Here is a 13,842-nt window from a genome sequence, read left to right as displayed (position 1 = left end):
AAATTTCTTAGCCCATCCGAATCTGTTTTATCACCTGGGGTAAGAATACCTGACTTAACAGATGTAAAATGAACTGAATTATAGAACTCCTACTCATTCTTTCCTTAACTGAACTCTGGTAGAATTGGAGCACTAGCTGACAAAGGAAAGGGGCAGCGGAAGGGAAAGTGAGGGGACAGGGGAAGTGAGAGGCGGCAGGAACTCCATCTGCTTAAATGGAGGGCGTGCTTACACGCTCAGAGTATGGTGTGGCTATGGCTTATGGAGCACGAAATCCCTTTGGCAATGGCTCAGCATTCTGTGTACTATAATAATCCCCAGGAGATGCTTCCCTCATGCGGGAACCATGGAGTTTGCTCCTGGTTTGGCCACGAACCAGCTCTGTGACTCTGGACAGGTCAGCTCTCCCCCAGCACCTTAGCTTCTTCCTCTGTGAAATAGGGGGGTTGACTTAATGAATCCTAGGATCCCTTCCAGCATCCATCTCTGATGTGGGGAAGCTGCTGGAGCCGGGGAGGGTGGTGGGATGATCCTGGGTCTCTAAGCAAATGTGTTCCTTTGGAGCCTTTGAGTACTAAGGACACATACAAAAATTTGGGGTTGCTGATTTACCTTTCACAGGGGAGTTCTGTGATACTGGTCCTGAGTTTGAGAGCAGGGCTTACCATATAGTTAAGTATAAGTGATATGTTCCCAGGGCTTTGGGGAATTTAAGTGCAAAAATCAGTGTGTATGCTGGCCTCAAACCCAGAACAGTCCCCCTCTGCTCTCCACCAGCCATGGTGGGAAGTGGTGTTGTGTATGCGTGTTCTGTGTCTTTTTATTTTTTTTAATTAATTAATTAATTTTATTTATTTATTTATTTTTGGCTGTGTTGGGTCTTCGTTGCTGCGCTCGGGCTTTCTCTAGTTACGGTGCGTGGGCTTCTCACTGTGGTGGCTTCTCTTGTGGTGGAGCACGGTCTCTAGGCGCATGGGCTTCAGTAGTTGTGGCTCGTGGGCTCTAGAGCACAGGCTCAGTAGTTGTGGCGCAGGGGCTTAGTTGCTCCGCGGCATGTGGGATCTTCCGGGACCAGGGATCGGACCCATGTCCTGTGCATTGGCAGGCGGATTCTTAACCACTGCGCCACCAGGGATGCCCTGAGTGTTTTTAATTTGAACTTTGTTTTATTTTTCTAAAGGCATAAGCTGAATGTTACAATCCTGAGAAAAGACTTGTAGAACATCATATTTTAATTAGAGACCTTTCTGAATTTCATAAGAACAGTATAATTTAAATTATTTCTGGCAGTTTCTTAGCGTAGAAAGTATAGATTCAGTTCTAGTCTTGAGTTTTATGAATGAACTAAAAAAAAAAAAAAAGAGAGAAATAAAACCCCCCATAAATTTCAGTTCTTCTAGTCCACATCCTCTTAGCAAAAAAACTCAAATCTCAAATGTATCCTCCCTCAAAGTTATATTCCATCCAAGGGAAGAGATTTCATGTGCTTGTTCAGTATCTCAGCTTGTAACACTTTAAGATGTTTGTATGTAAAACTGATGAACAATATTTGCCACTGGAATATTTATAACTGCAATTTACAATTCCAGGGAAATTCCATTTTAGAAATCTTTATGATCAATAACATTTATTAATTATGCTGTGTGAATTATGTAAGCAAAATTAAGAATCCTATTTGCCTTCCTACCTCTCAGCCTATCTTATTTGCCAGTCTATTGGCTGTATTTTGGGGCTCAAGGTCAGCCAAAGATTAATAGCTTTAGGTTTATTTGCTTTGCCTCTTTGTGAGCTGAAATTTAGCTCTTGAGATAACAGCATTTTGCCTCTGTACTTGAGTGAAATTTTAATCTTGACCTTTGGTTATAATTTTGGATCACATGATCAATTCTAGTAAGATGAGAAATCGGATCATATAAAGCAAACCTAATTGCATTTTTAATGACATTTAAAAATATTAGTGGAAAAATAAAATAGTCTGAATAACATCTGTTGTTTTTTAAGTTTGGTAAATCATTTTTTTATAAGAGCAAAACATTTTTCCTTATGGTGGGACTATAATATTATTTGCTTGAAAGTATTGGTTAAAAATCACATTATTGAAAGAGATTTCAGCCCAGCAGCTCTTTGATATATCATTTGATAAATGGTTTAAGTTAAATAGGTTACAGAAATCTAGGTTTTCTGAATGCAGGAGTTCATACATTGACTGTTTTTTGTCCCCTTTACATACAGTTTAATACAGATGTTCTTTATAGATAATGAAGACTTTGAGATGAGGAGAAACTGTTCTCTAAGGCTCTTATAGCCCAAGTCTTTCTGCAAGAGGTAGAGGGCGGATCTCACCCCCTATCTTGGGAACTTTATCAGTAAGCCCTACTCTTGGTCTAGGCTGAAATGAAACTGTAATCATGGGGCATTTCATGGGATCGTGGTGGCCTGAGAAAGTGTAAGTACTAACTCTAGTCTGGTGCTTACAATGGAAAAGAATATGGTTGAGAAGAGAATTTCTTTAATTCTTTTTAAATTCATGGGACCCTAGTTTTACAACCAAGACAACACCTTTAACCTGTCACCTTGCTGATGAAGAATCCCCACAGCCAGTACATGCCCCTGAGGAAGGAAAAGGCAAACTTTCTAATATTTATTTACATTTTCAAGACAGAAAAACAGACAAAATTTGTTCTTTTTGTTATAGAAATAATCCATGTTCCCTGTAGACATTTTAGAAAATGCAAAAAGTTTTAAAGAAGTAAGTAAATAAAATGGATATTACCCATACATCAGTGACCTAATGATATCTACTATTAACATTTTGGTGCCATAGAAAAAGCTGGGTAACCTGCATTTTCCTAAGCAGTGCTTCAGGTAAGACCCATGAGGAAGGGATTGTTTAATTTTCATAGGAAGAAGAGATACAGGGAGATTAAATAATTTGCTAAAGTTATCCAGTGAGGGGGTGGCAACCAAAATGAAGAAGGCTTGCTCTGGGATTTTCTTGCACCATCCAGAGGTGCAAGTCTTTTCACAGTCCCAGAGCTTTTCACAGTTACTTTTCTCCAGCTCATGGCTGAGGAAAGGGCCAGCCTCCTCAACAGAACTCAGAGGACCATGCCCGGGATGGATAAGGAGATGACATGTGTCAAAGTGGTTGTGTTATCAAGTTGTGCGTGCAGTTTTACCCTCTAAACTCCTTTAGGAGAGGGGAGGAGGGAGTGACTGGGGAAGATTTAGAGTCTACAACTTTGGAACCCGTTAGCTTGAAGAAGGCTTACGAAGAACTGCCCTAACAAAGAAAGCTGACTGCTGGCCTTTGCTACAAAGACCAGTAGAGCTAAACTATAGTGAAAACTTATTTCTTGTCCTTGGTTTCCTCCAGAAAGAAGTTTTGGGCAGCCAAGGTGGTAATGACCAACATTTGGGAGGCTCAAGCCCACCTCTGGGTAAAATTGGCATTGAGCACTGAGGCTGTTAGTGCATAGACATTGCTAGTTATCCAAGTAGTAGTGTCTTTCCCCTTCCTAAAATAAGCATCAGTGTAGTCTAAACGTATCAGAAAAGCCATGTTTGCATTTCAAGGTAGGAACGTGGACATGCTCCATTAACCAGTATCCAAACAATTGCTCTGTCGCTGAAGCTCATTTTCCTTAACGGAGGCATTGTCACAGCAACCAGCATCTTTTCATAGACCTTAAGACCTTCTACAAAATACTGGCAATAAAATCCCCTCAAGGTTCCAGCCACCCAGTTCACACCCCAGAATGATCTACTGCTAGGTAATTTGCATGGAGAGGTTAGTCTCTCAGTTTGAGATATCTTTTTGAGATAAGAAAGCCACTTATTTGGAAATCATTAAGTCATAGAATATTAGAGCTGGAAGGGATAGTAGAGATGATTCATCCCCATCTTGCCATCTTATAGATCTAGAAAGTGGGGTCACTATAACTGAAGAACCCTCAGCTCAGAGTTTTCACGGGACTTGCTCAAAGGGACCCAGCTGGTGAATAATGGAGTTCAGACTTTCTGATTCCAATCCAGAGATTTTTCAACAAAGCTTCTCTGATGAGTGCCACAAATCGATGTGGATGAGGGAGGAAGAAAGATAAGACATAACCCTTACCCTGGGTTACTTCTGTTTACTTCAGGGGTCACGTTGATGAGATCCTAAGACTGGCCCCTTTAAAACCTAGAAGGAGTGATGAGGTTAATGATAGATTAACACCAAGTAGATAAAACTACTCATTAAAACTCAGAAACAGTATAAACACTCACGGATGTCATGACAAAGAGTTGAAGATTGTTAAAGGTGAGTATGCAGAAGTATGTAGGGACTTATACATCCTGAAACTCGTTGAGACTCAGCGAGACAATAATTTAGTCTTGGAGCCAATAGGCCATTAGCAAATACTGCACTAGAGCTCTCTTTATTTTGATTCATTTTATTCTGTGCTCTTAGCCTTTGCCAGGTGCACTAAATATTTTGTGACAGTCTACATACACATCTTTTGGAACATTCCAGAAGGCATATCCTCTTCATATGAACATGCTAGTGGGACTTTAAAATCAACTTTGGAGAATTCTTACTTTGTAAAATGACATTCATTAGCAGTTTTTCTATTCACAATGCTGGATTAAGATAAATTTACCAGTTTGTTAAAGTTCATGATATATTGGGTTGGCCAGAAAGTTCGTTCGGGTTTTCCGAACGAAATGTAGGATATATTTACTATAATATAAAACTCCGTGAAGTCACTGATAACACATCAGTGCTTTATTGTTACCCTTTAGTATATTCTGCTTCTGATCCTGATGGAATTTTGTTTTTCTTATTTCATCTACATGTGAAAAAAAAGAAGTGAGTTTCCAAGAGCACACATGATTTTTCTGTACCTGGTTAGAGTTAGAGCTTAGACCCAATTTGAACTTGTTATACTGCCTACCAAACTGACTTCTTCTTCCTGACTTCCCTGCTTTATAAATGGCACCATCATTCTCCTGGTCACCCAGGGTCATAAAGTTTGTCTTCCTTGGTGTGTCCCTTTTCCTAGCCTCCCAAGTCCTGCAAGTCTTCCCTTGAACTCTCTCTCACAACTATTCCATCTTCCCCATTCCACTGCCACCAGCATCATTTATACTGCTATGACTGAAGTAAAGGCTTGAGGTAGAGGAGAGAATACACTTGCCTTAGGCATGTCTCCTCCTGGGGGCAGTAGAGGTGAGGTTGAGGAGTGGGAGAGGACAAGGTGTTTGGGGTCCTGGGCCTGTGTCAATACCATTTCAGACTCCTCTCTCCCCACCCCTCTAATATGACTTACAGAACCTGGGAAACCTGGTGCCAGGGCAGTGCACTTACTTGACATTGCCACTCTCCTTTTCTTTGTGGAGCATTGTAACAACTGATTCAGAGAGCTCTTTGAGAGGTCACTTCCTCCTGGGGGCAAGACCAATCGACCATTTAAGCATTCTTAGCTCAGCTTTATTTTACCTAGAGACAAGGAGAATGCTGAGCTAAGGAGAATGAAATTACTTTTTCTCCTAAAGAAATAGTTGCAGACTTTGTTGTTGGATTGATAGGGAATCCAGTTCTAGGATGTGTTGACCTTCAGTTGGGATGCAACCTCTCAGAGTACCTCTTTGAATCCCATCACATGTAACCCAGTAAAGAGAGATGGAAAGAGAGACTCCCTCTGAAGAGATGGAGTTTAGGTGACAAAAATCTCAAAAATGTGATTAGTTTGGTCAAAATATGTGTACAGATGCTGATAATTCAACTCTTTCTTGAATATAACCTTTATTACTTAGAGTACTTTTATCACATTGTGATAATCTGTTCACTTGTCTCTCCTCTGCCTGCGTTCAAATTCTGTCCCTGACCATGACTAGCTATGGGTGCTGGGGAAGCTGTTTAACTGTGCTATGCCTCAGTTTCCATACCTACAAAAGGTGATAGTAGTACCTACCTGACAGAATGATTATATACCTACCTAGTACCATGCCTGGCTCATGGGTACTCAATAATTATTTGTGAGTTATTTTACTAGAGACATTTTCTATAAACTTCTCTAGAAGGCTAAGCTTAAATAATTCTTTTGTCACATTACAAGCTGAGTTTAGGGAAGAGAATTTGGCCAACGGCTACTCTTCTGTTAATCAGACTGAGCTGAAGATAATGTGTGACTGTCTGTAAAGAGAAGTGGAAACCAGATAAACGTTTTGAATATTTTATGGCAGCGCTTGAGAATCGATAGGATGTCTCCATTCCCACATTTGGACGGGTTCTTGGAATTGCCTTCTGTGTCCCATCCAGAATAGCTAGAAGTTGATTTGAATTTCTTTCTGGAAGTTGTGGACTATGGGCACTATTTACTTTTTGTTGTCTTGCTTAGCCTGAATTGGTCTCCCTCTAATATCCCAAGCTTTTGGAGCCCATATCCTTTATTGGACATCCTAGTACGTATTGTCTTAGGACATTTTTAGTTGTCACGGTTTGTCATTTAATTTATTATAGATTCACTTTAAATTTCACTTGGCCGTAGCTCCTGTTGGGGAAGGATAGAGTCTTATTTCTTTTTCTCTCACAGGGATGTATAAGAATGGTGAACTATTTGCTGATTGATAGGTCTAAAATTATGTTTGTCTTACACGTTTGGAAATGTCATTTCTGGAAGGGAAGGTGGTAAATAGCCTTCTCTGGAGATCTTTTAGAATAATGTAGTTTCTCACCAGATGGAGGTGATGAAAGTGAGATCTTCGGGGGGCAATGTAATGGCCTCTGCTTTCAAAATCGGAATTATTTGAACTTGAGTTTGAATGCATATTTGAAAATAATGTGTTAAAAGTATGATTTTTGTGTGTTAAAAGGATGTTCTATGGCAGGATAATCTATCAGGGGGTTGGGCTGGGATCAGGCCAAGGATGCAGGTACATAGAAAAAGGTTCTTTAGTTCAGAAACCAGAAGAGAAGGGTAGACAGAAATTATAGGAGAAGGAACACCAAGTCTTGGGCAAGATGGCGGGTATGTTTGCTTGGCATCACGAGACCAGTGAACTGGGTGTGGCAGAGAGCAGGTGTATTAGTTTTCTGTCACTGACATCATAATATCACACATTTAGTGGCTTCAAACAACGTGTGTTTATTCTGTAGGTCAGAAGTCTGCGTCTTACCCAGCTAAAAGTAGTCTCCATTTGGAAGTCTCACAGTCATCTCAGAGTTAGTATGTCCCCAGTGGAGCTCCTGCTGTTCAACCCAAACCTACTTCTCCTACTGTCTTCCCCATCTCATTTTGGAATCGCCCAGGTTAAAAACTCTGAACTCTTCTTCAACTCTTCTTCCTTACAAGTCCCATTCAGCAAATCCAGTTGGCTCTACCTTCAAAATTATATAATCAGAATCTGATTATTTCTCACTGTCTCTAGTTTGGAGTCCTGCAGTAACATCTTTACTAGATTTGCTTCTTCTATTCATGTTCCATATTATTGTATCCTCAGCACAGTAGCCTGCTAATATATAAGCCAGATCCGTCACTCTTCTACTCCCCATGGCCAGTTGGTCCATCTTACTCAAAGTCAAAGACCTTCTGACAGCCAAGGAGGGCAGGCAGGACCATCACTTTGGCCCTGCTGCGGTCTCCAGTGATGCTGTCTATCTACCTCGTAGGCTGTTGGACATACATCATCAGACTCTAATAATAAAGTCTCCCACCTGCTCATAGCCATGGGTCATCCTTGGTCAAGGAAGCAGATTTAAGGTCAAATAGGAGCACTTGGTTCCTGCACAGCCTCTGGCCCACCCCTGCCTTCTCCTGACCCCACTGTGATAACCACCAGAGTCTAAGTGGTGGGACTTTTCCTGTCTGACTCAAAACGTTGATAGAAAAAGATTTCCCCACAAGGTTCCATACTTTCCAAACCAATGACAAGCCCAAGGGCATTTTCTGGTTCCCCTTCTCTTGCACCTAGTAGAGCTAATACCTGAAGCAGCAGCTGGGCTGAGACACAAACCAGTTGTTGGGGTTTGAGGAGGGGGCCGATTTTCTTGGAAAAGGGGAATGGGAGGAAGTGGTTCCTCTTTTAAGTTAAGCACATCAGTCTCCCAGCAGCTTTCTGCTCAAATGCTGTGCTCCTAGGAACTTTGTGCAGGAGATAGGCATCTTTGAGAACAGTTGCTCCTCACTGTTGAATTCAGCAGCTGGTAATGAGATGAAGGATCTAGACAAAGCCTTTCCTTAAAGGACATTAGGGTGGCTGTGGTGAGGTATTCACCCTTGTGCCCCTCCTTGCACTGTTCTTGGTATCTAGAGGGTTCAGTGCATGTTTCTTGAACTGAACTGATATATTTTTAAAAGCTAATGAACATATCAGATGATAAATCAATCACACAAATAAGGCCTAGAAAACGGACATCTTATTATTACTGGAATTTAATATCAGTATAGCCAAGGGAACTGAGAAGGGGGTAAGATCGGCCAGGGGCCTTTCAGGACATCTGTGGTGTCAGTGGGTGGGGTTGATGTGTTGTGTCCTGCTTTTGTCTGATAGGTCATTGCTTGTGAGCAGCAGTATGACTCTTCCTATGATGCTCGCTGTGACGTCTGGTCCTTGGGGATCACAGCTATTGAACTGGGGGATGGAGACCCTCCCCTCTTTGACATGCATCCTGTGAAAACGCTTTTTAAGATTCCAAGGTAAGACACAAGATGGCGCTCTTGGCTTATTAGTTCTTTGTGAAAGAGGCTCTTTAAGGATGATAAATATTTCATAAACAGTTTCTCTCCAAACCTGTGAAAGCCTGATTGTAAAATGTATTTCTTTTTTGGGGGGAAGTGGGGGCAGATGCAGGAAGGTGGGGGAGAGGGTGTTCCTGAAATGTAACATATTCTAAAAATGATAGGACTATGTCATAACAATTGCATATTTTCAGTACTCTAATTTTTTTGACATGTTCATTTTTTGCGCCTTGCACGAGAAGACTGAAAATGTGATGTTGGATTAAGTAATCTGTCTAAATACTGGTGTTTTCTTTTTAAATTATATAATCATGTCTGGTTATTTTATTTTTTTTCTAGTTTGAATCTTTCTCCAGTATGCTGAAAAACTTAGGGATGAAAAAAAATGTATGCCAGCACTAAAAAATATCAGAAAAATGTTACATCAGTCATGACTTTCTCTCCATCCTTTAATTTCTGTCTCAATGGGCAATTGTGCTGAAAGAGATCTATTTGAAGGGTATTTAAATGCCATTTTATTTTCTATTGTCTGTATTCATTAAGGGTTTGTACAAGAGGTTTGGTTGTTTGTCTTTCATCAGAATAGGGCTGATGTTTGGCCTGTTCAAGCCTCTAGTTATAGAAAATGAAGCTCTGGAAAGCTGCATCCAGGAGTGTTGCAGGTTGGGAGATTTGTACTTTCCACATGTCTCTTTCAAAGGAAGGCCCTGGGCCGGCTGGGAGCCACTTAACTGCTTTAACAATACAAGTGTTAACCTTTCCTTATCTGCACAATCACACAGCTATCACAGTCTTTAAAAATGTCTCCTGATTGCAATTTGCATTTCTGATTAGGTCTATTTATATGCAGATGAGGCTCTGTGGCATTCATCATCATAATGTTATCGTTTTATACGTAATCCGGATGTGAACAACCACCCACCATTATTCCCAAAATGATTCTCACCGAAGTCAGAGTTGGTTTTTTCGCCTTTTCCAAAGTACGAAACCAGGTTCTGGTGATTAGGACAGAGCTCCTGGCTTTTCAAATTAATAGTCCTGATGAATGTTCAAAACAGTGTAAGAATGCAGGATCCCAAAACAGTATTGTGCACAGTAATATGTCAGGACGTGAGAACTGGTATCTGGGATGACTTGTGTGTTTTGATTTTTTACAAATGGTTTACTCTTTATTTACTGTAGCCACATAATTTCTCAGTTATCAGAATTAAGATGTGGTTTCTGATTAGCAAGACGTGTACTTTTGATAAGAGATCATCTACTTGGATATGTTTTTTCTCTCAGTCTTATTTATTTAATTTTTAGTGTGCATTTGTGTACAGAGCAACTGTTCAAAAATTTCATAGGGTGATAAATATGAGGCAGCCTAGAAAGTGTATGTGTGTGTGTGTGTGTGTGTGTGTGTGTACATGCAAATGTGTATGTGTTTAACAGACCCTTCATCTCCAATGACTCCTCTTAGCTTGCTTGTGGTGCCCAGCCAAACCTCTGATATCTAATAACCTTTATACTTTCACTCCCCTCGCTTCTTCCATCTTGGGAGAAGCTTCCAGATCTGAAACACAAATAACCAAGCCCCCTACTGCTTGCCTCAGGACAGGGCGAACTTCAGGAACAGAGCAATTGCTAGAAAAGGATCTTGGGGTGACAAGGATCCTTATCCCAAAGTAGGTTGAAGCTTTCTTTCTTTCCTTCTGGTGTAATCTCCGACCCTTTTACCATCTCTTTGTTCCTGTGCAAGAGATGAATCAGATTGAACTAGGGAACGTCAACACTGGTCGGTTAGCAGGACCCTCAGTGTGATTACGTGTGCTCAACACTTTGCCTTTATCACAACCTTAACGGCCAACTGGACATTTCTGGACAGGAAGGATGGAGGTTTTTTTAAAAAAATGTAACATATTTGTATGTACTGTATAGCTTTTTATAATCACTAAGTTATTTACTTAAAAAGTATCCTGTTAACTAGAATCACGCAGTTCTCTTATGAAGGGCTGTAGATTGACCAAGTGCAGTCTCACGTGTGTTCACGCACATGTGTATACTCTATCTTAATCTTGAGCGGTAAAAATGTATCCTTTCCTCAGAAAACCTCTTCGATGGAAAGTGGAGAAATTTAACATTTACGTACTTTAAACAGGCACTCAGGTTATCTACCTGTATGTTTCATGGGGCTCTCTTTCTCATTCTATCTCAGCATTTCCTTTTGTAATAGGAGAAGAGTAAATGACAGGTAATGACAAAAATCCTTTGAATCTCTTAGGCTTCAGAATTTTTTTTGGCTATGAGTGTTGTCGGTGTTCTGGAATTCTCTTCAATTAAACGATGAAGTCCATTGCAGAGCACTCTTGGGGGCCAGAGTACTGTGTGTGGCTTCCTCCTCTTCCCTACAACCCTCTCCTGACTGGAAATAAATTGAGTAAATTACCAAGGAAGGAAGGAAAAGACCTTTCCTCAGTCAGGGAAGAAGTGACTTTCACGAGTTCTAAAGGACAGGGATTAATGCAGTGCTGGTTACATGTGAGGTGGGAGCCTCAGATGTCAGTGAAGCAGGTGATCACATGGGCTCCCCAGGCTTTGTCATGAAATAGGAGTCGAGACCTGCCTGGATGTGCCTGATTTGCCTGCACAGGGGTCTCCTGCTGTCCCCTCTCTGCCTCCACCCGCCTTCCCCTTTCTTTTGACCTTCACATTAGCAGATGACACACGGGGTCGTCGTGACCTGTCTTTGAAACACTCAGACTCACCATCTTTCCTACGTTGCAGACACAGAAATTGTCTGCTGATTGGCATTAGAAGATGACACACGGGGTCGTCGTGACCTGTCTTTGAAACACTGCGTGACTGACAATCTTTCCTACATTGCAGACGCACAGAAATTGTCTGCTGATTGGCAGAGCAGCCACTGTTTGCTGAGCCTGTCAGCATGTGTCATCTTGTCTAACGCCTTTGCTCTAAAAAAGTCACCCCTCTCTGACAGTCACTGCTCTGTCTGCTGGTATTTCTCTCCAGGAGTTAGAAGAGAGGAAGTGAATGAAAACCATTTCTCTAGGCATCAGTGGGCTCAACAACATCTCTCTCAGGACTCTCTCCTGAGGACTGTAAATTCCAAAGGCTTAGAAGGATCCTGCAGATGACCAGGATATATTTTTCACTTAAAAGGAGATCTGTTTCATAGATTATTTGCAAGAACCCATAGAATTAGGAGTATACAATTATGTACATTTCTTGGCAACCAGGTATCTTTCCTTAGCTTGGAGTCTTTGGCTCATGACCTCTTGGACCTCCACAGATGGGGTCAGGGAGACAGCAGGGACTAGCGTGGGTGTGTTTATTGGACAAGGACTGGGAGCCATGTCACCTGCCCATTTATTTGGGGCCACATAGCTGCTGACTCTGTGCAGAGTCTTACTGCACATTGAGTGCTTCCACCGCATTCCTGTGGAAAAATGCAGAGTATTTTCAGGATTCCCAGCAGAAATGTCCTCGGTTGGGAGTGGATGGGAAAGAATGGCTTGAACATTCCAGTCCCTGAAGCCAGTGATTTTTCCTTCGTAAAGAGAAATTTCCCTGTAGTACACGATTTGGGAGAAGAACTTGTGATAATTCCAGTTTATATTCTGGCTTGTTTTCCTCACCAAATTTAGGTTGTTCCAAACTGTACCCAGTGAGTTAGTTTCCTAGGGCTGCCACCGCAAATGACCACAAACCTGGTGTCTTAACAGAAATGTATTCTCTCACAGTTCTAGAGGCCAGACGTCCAAAACCAAAATGTCAGCAGAGCCCTGCTCCCTCTGAAGGCTCTAGAGGAGACTGCTTCTTGCCCCTTCCAGATTCTGGTGGCTTCTGGTGCTCTTTGGTTTGTGGCAGCATAGCTCCAGTCTCTGCCTCTGTTTCCACGTGGCTTTCTTCCCTATCTCTCTGTGTCTTCTTTTCTGTCTGACCAGTAAGGGCACTCGTCATTGGATTTAGGTCTCATCCTAATTTAGGATGATTTCGTCTCAAGATCCTTGTCTTAATTACATTTGCAAAAGACCCTTATTCCGAATGATGTCACATTCTCAGGTTCCAAGGGGACATATCTTTAGGGGACCACAGTTCAACACACTGCACCAACCAACTTTCATGTTCATCACGTTCCCTGAGAAACTAATTTGGGGGCAAAACATAGGACAAGTAGCTACATGATGATGGGAACACAATAGCTTAGATTTATCGAGTGCTAACTTATGTGGCAGGCACAGTGCTATGCGATTCACAAATACAAATGCATTCATTCCCACAGTGACCCTTGAGGTAAGTGCTATCACCAGCCTTTTTTCTAGAGGAGAAAACTGGAAGCCTTGGGAGAAAGTCGCTGGTCCTGCACCTATGGAAGGAAAATGATTTGAATCTGTGAAGTTTGACTCCAAAGCCCTCATGTTTTGCAACTACACTGAAAAGTTAAAGACCTTCCTTAAATTATACTCATTTATTGATGAATTATGAATTCAGCACCAAGGGGACTGGAGTATAAAGAAATGAATAGGGGGGAACAGTTCTCGGAGCTTTCTGAGAGGCTGTTCCTGAGTTATATTTGGCTTGAATAAAATTTTCCTTTAAAAAAAAAAAAAGAGACAGAAATGAATAGGATATCCTGGCCTTTGAGAAGCTCACAATCCAGCTTCCTTCTCCATGCTCCCAATTTCAAACTGACACAGTAAACCTGAGAGCTAGAATTTTATTAGCATCAGTGAGTGTGTCAGTCAAGGAACTGAAGAACAGAAATCAAGAGTCATTGTAGGTGAGCACAGGCCCTCCTTGGCTCATTGATTTATGACTCCCAAACCAGAAATCCCTCCCTTCTCCAAACTCCCCTTCAAGCAGCTGCCCTTTAGTTCCTGTTTTAGAACACTTAAGACCAGTGTTTGAACTAAAGAATTTCAGGTTATCATTGTTGGTATCCAGTCCTTTCTGTCCTATCCCACCCTCCTTGCAAAACCTGCACCTGCCATGAACATCAGGGCTGTTTCTGGTAAGGGCAGCATCTTCTCCCTTTCATCTTCCTCTTATTTTTTCAGTAGGAAAACCTTGCTTTGGTTGTGGAGTAGATGGAAATCTGCTTCTGGCATCCTGATTT

General features: G+C 41.5%; 1 protein-coding gene across 1 annotated transcript in view; it reads left to right on the top strand.

Moving 5' to 3' along the window:
- Positions 1 to 8,733, top strand: part of LOC111172848 (myosin-IIIb) — a 36,790-nt gene extending 28,057 nt beyond the window's left edge. Inside the window, exon 6 of the mRNA XM_022570014.3 lies at positions 8,536 to 8,733. Coding sequence (XP_022425722.2) covers positions 8,536 to 8,685 — 150 coding nt within the window. The 3' untranslated portion in view covers positions 8,686 to 8,733. The remainder of the gene's footprint in view (positions 1 to 8,535) is intronic.
- The last annotated feature ends 5,109 nt before the right edge of the window (positions 8,734 to 13,842 follow it).

The sequence above is a fragment of the Delphinapterus leucas genome, chromosome 8, assembly GCF_059928025.1.
Source record: "Delphinapterus leucas isolate spDelLeu-1000000601 "Yukka" chromosome 8, BTC_Dleu_Yukka2, whole genome shotgun sequence".
Taxonomy (NCBI): domain Eukaryota; kingdom Metazoa; phylum Chordata; class Mammalia; order Artiodactyla; family Monodontidae; genus Delphinapterus; species Delphinapterus leucas.
Note: the sequence above shows the minus strand (reverse complement) of the source record. Positions and strands in the feature narration are given on the sequence as shown.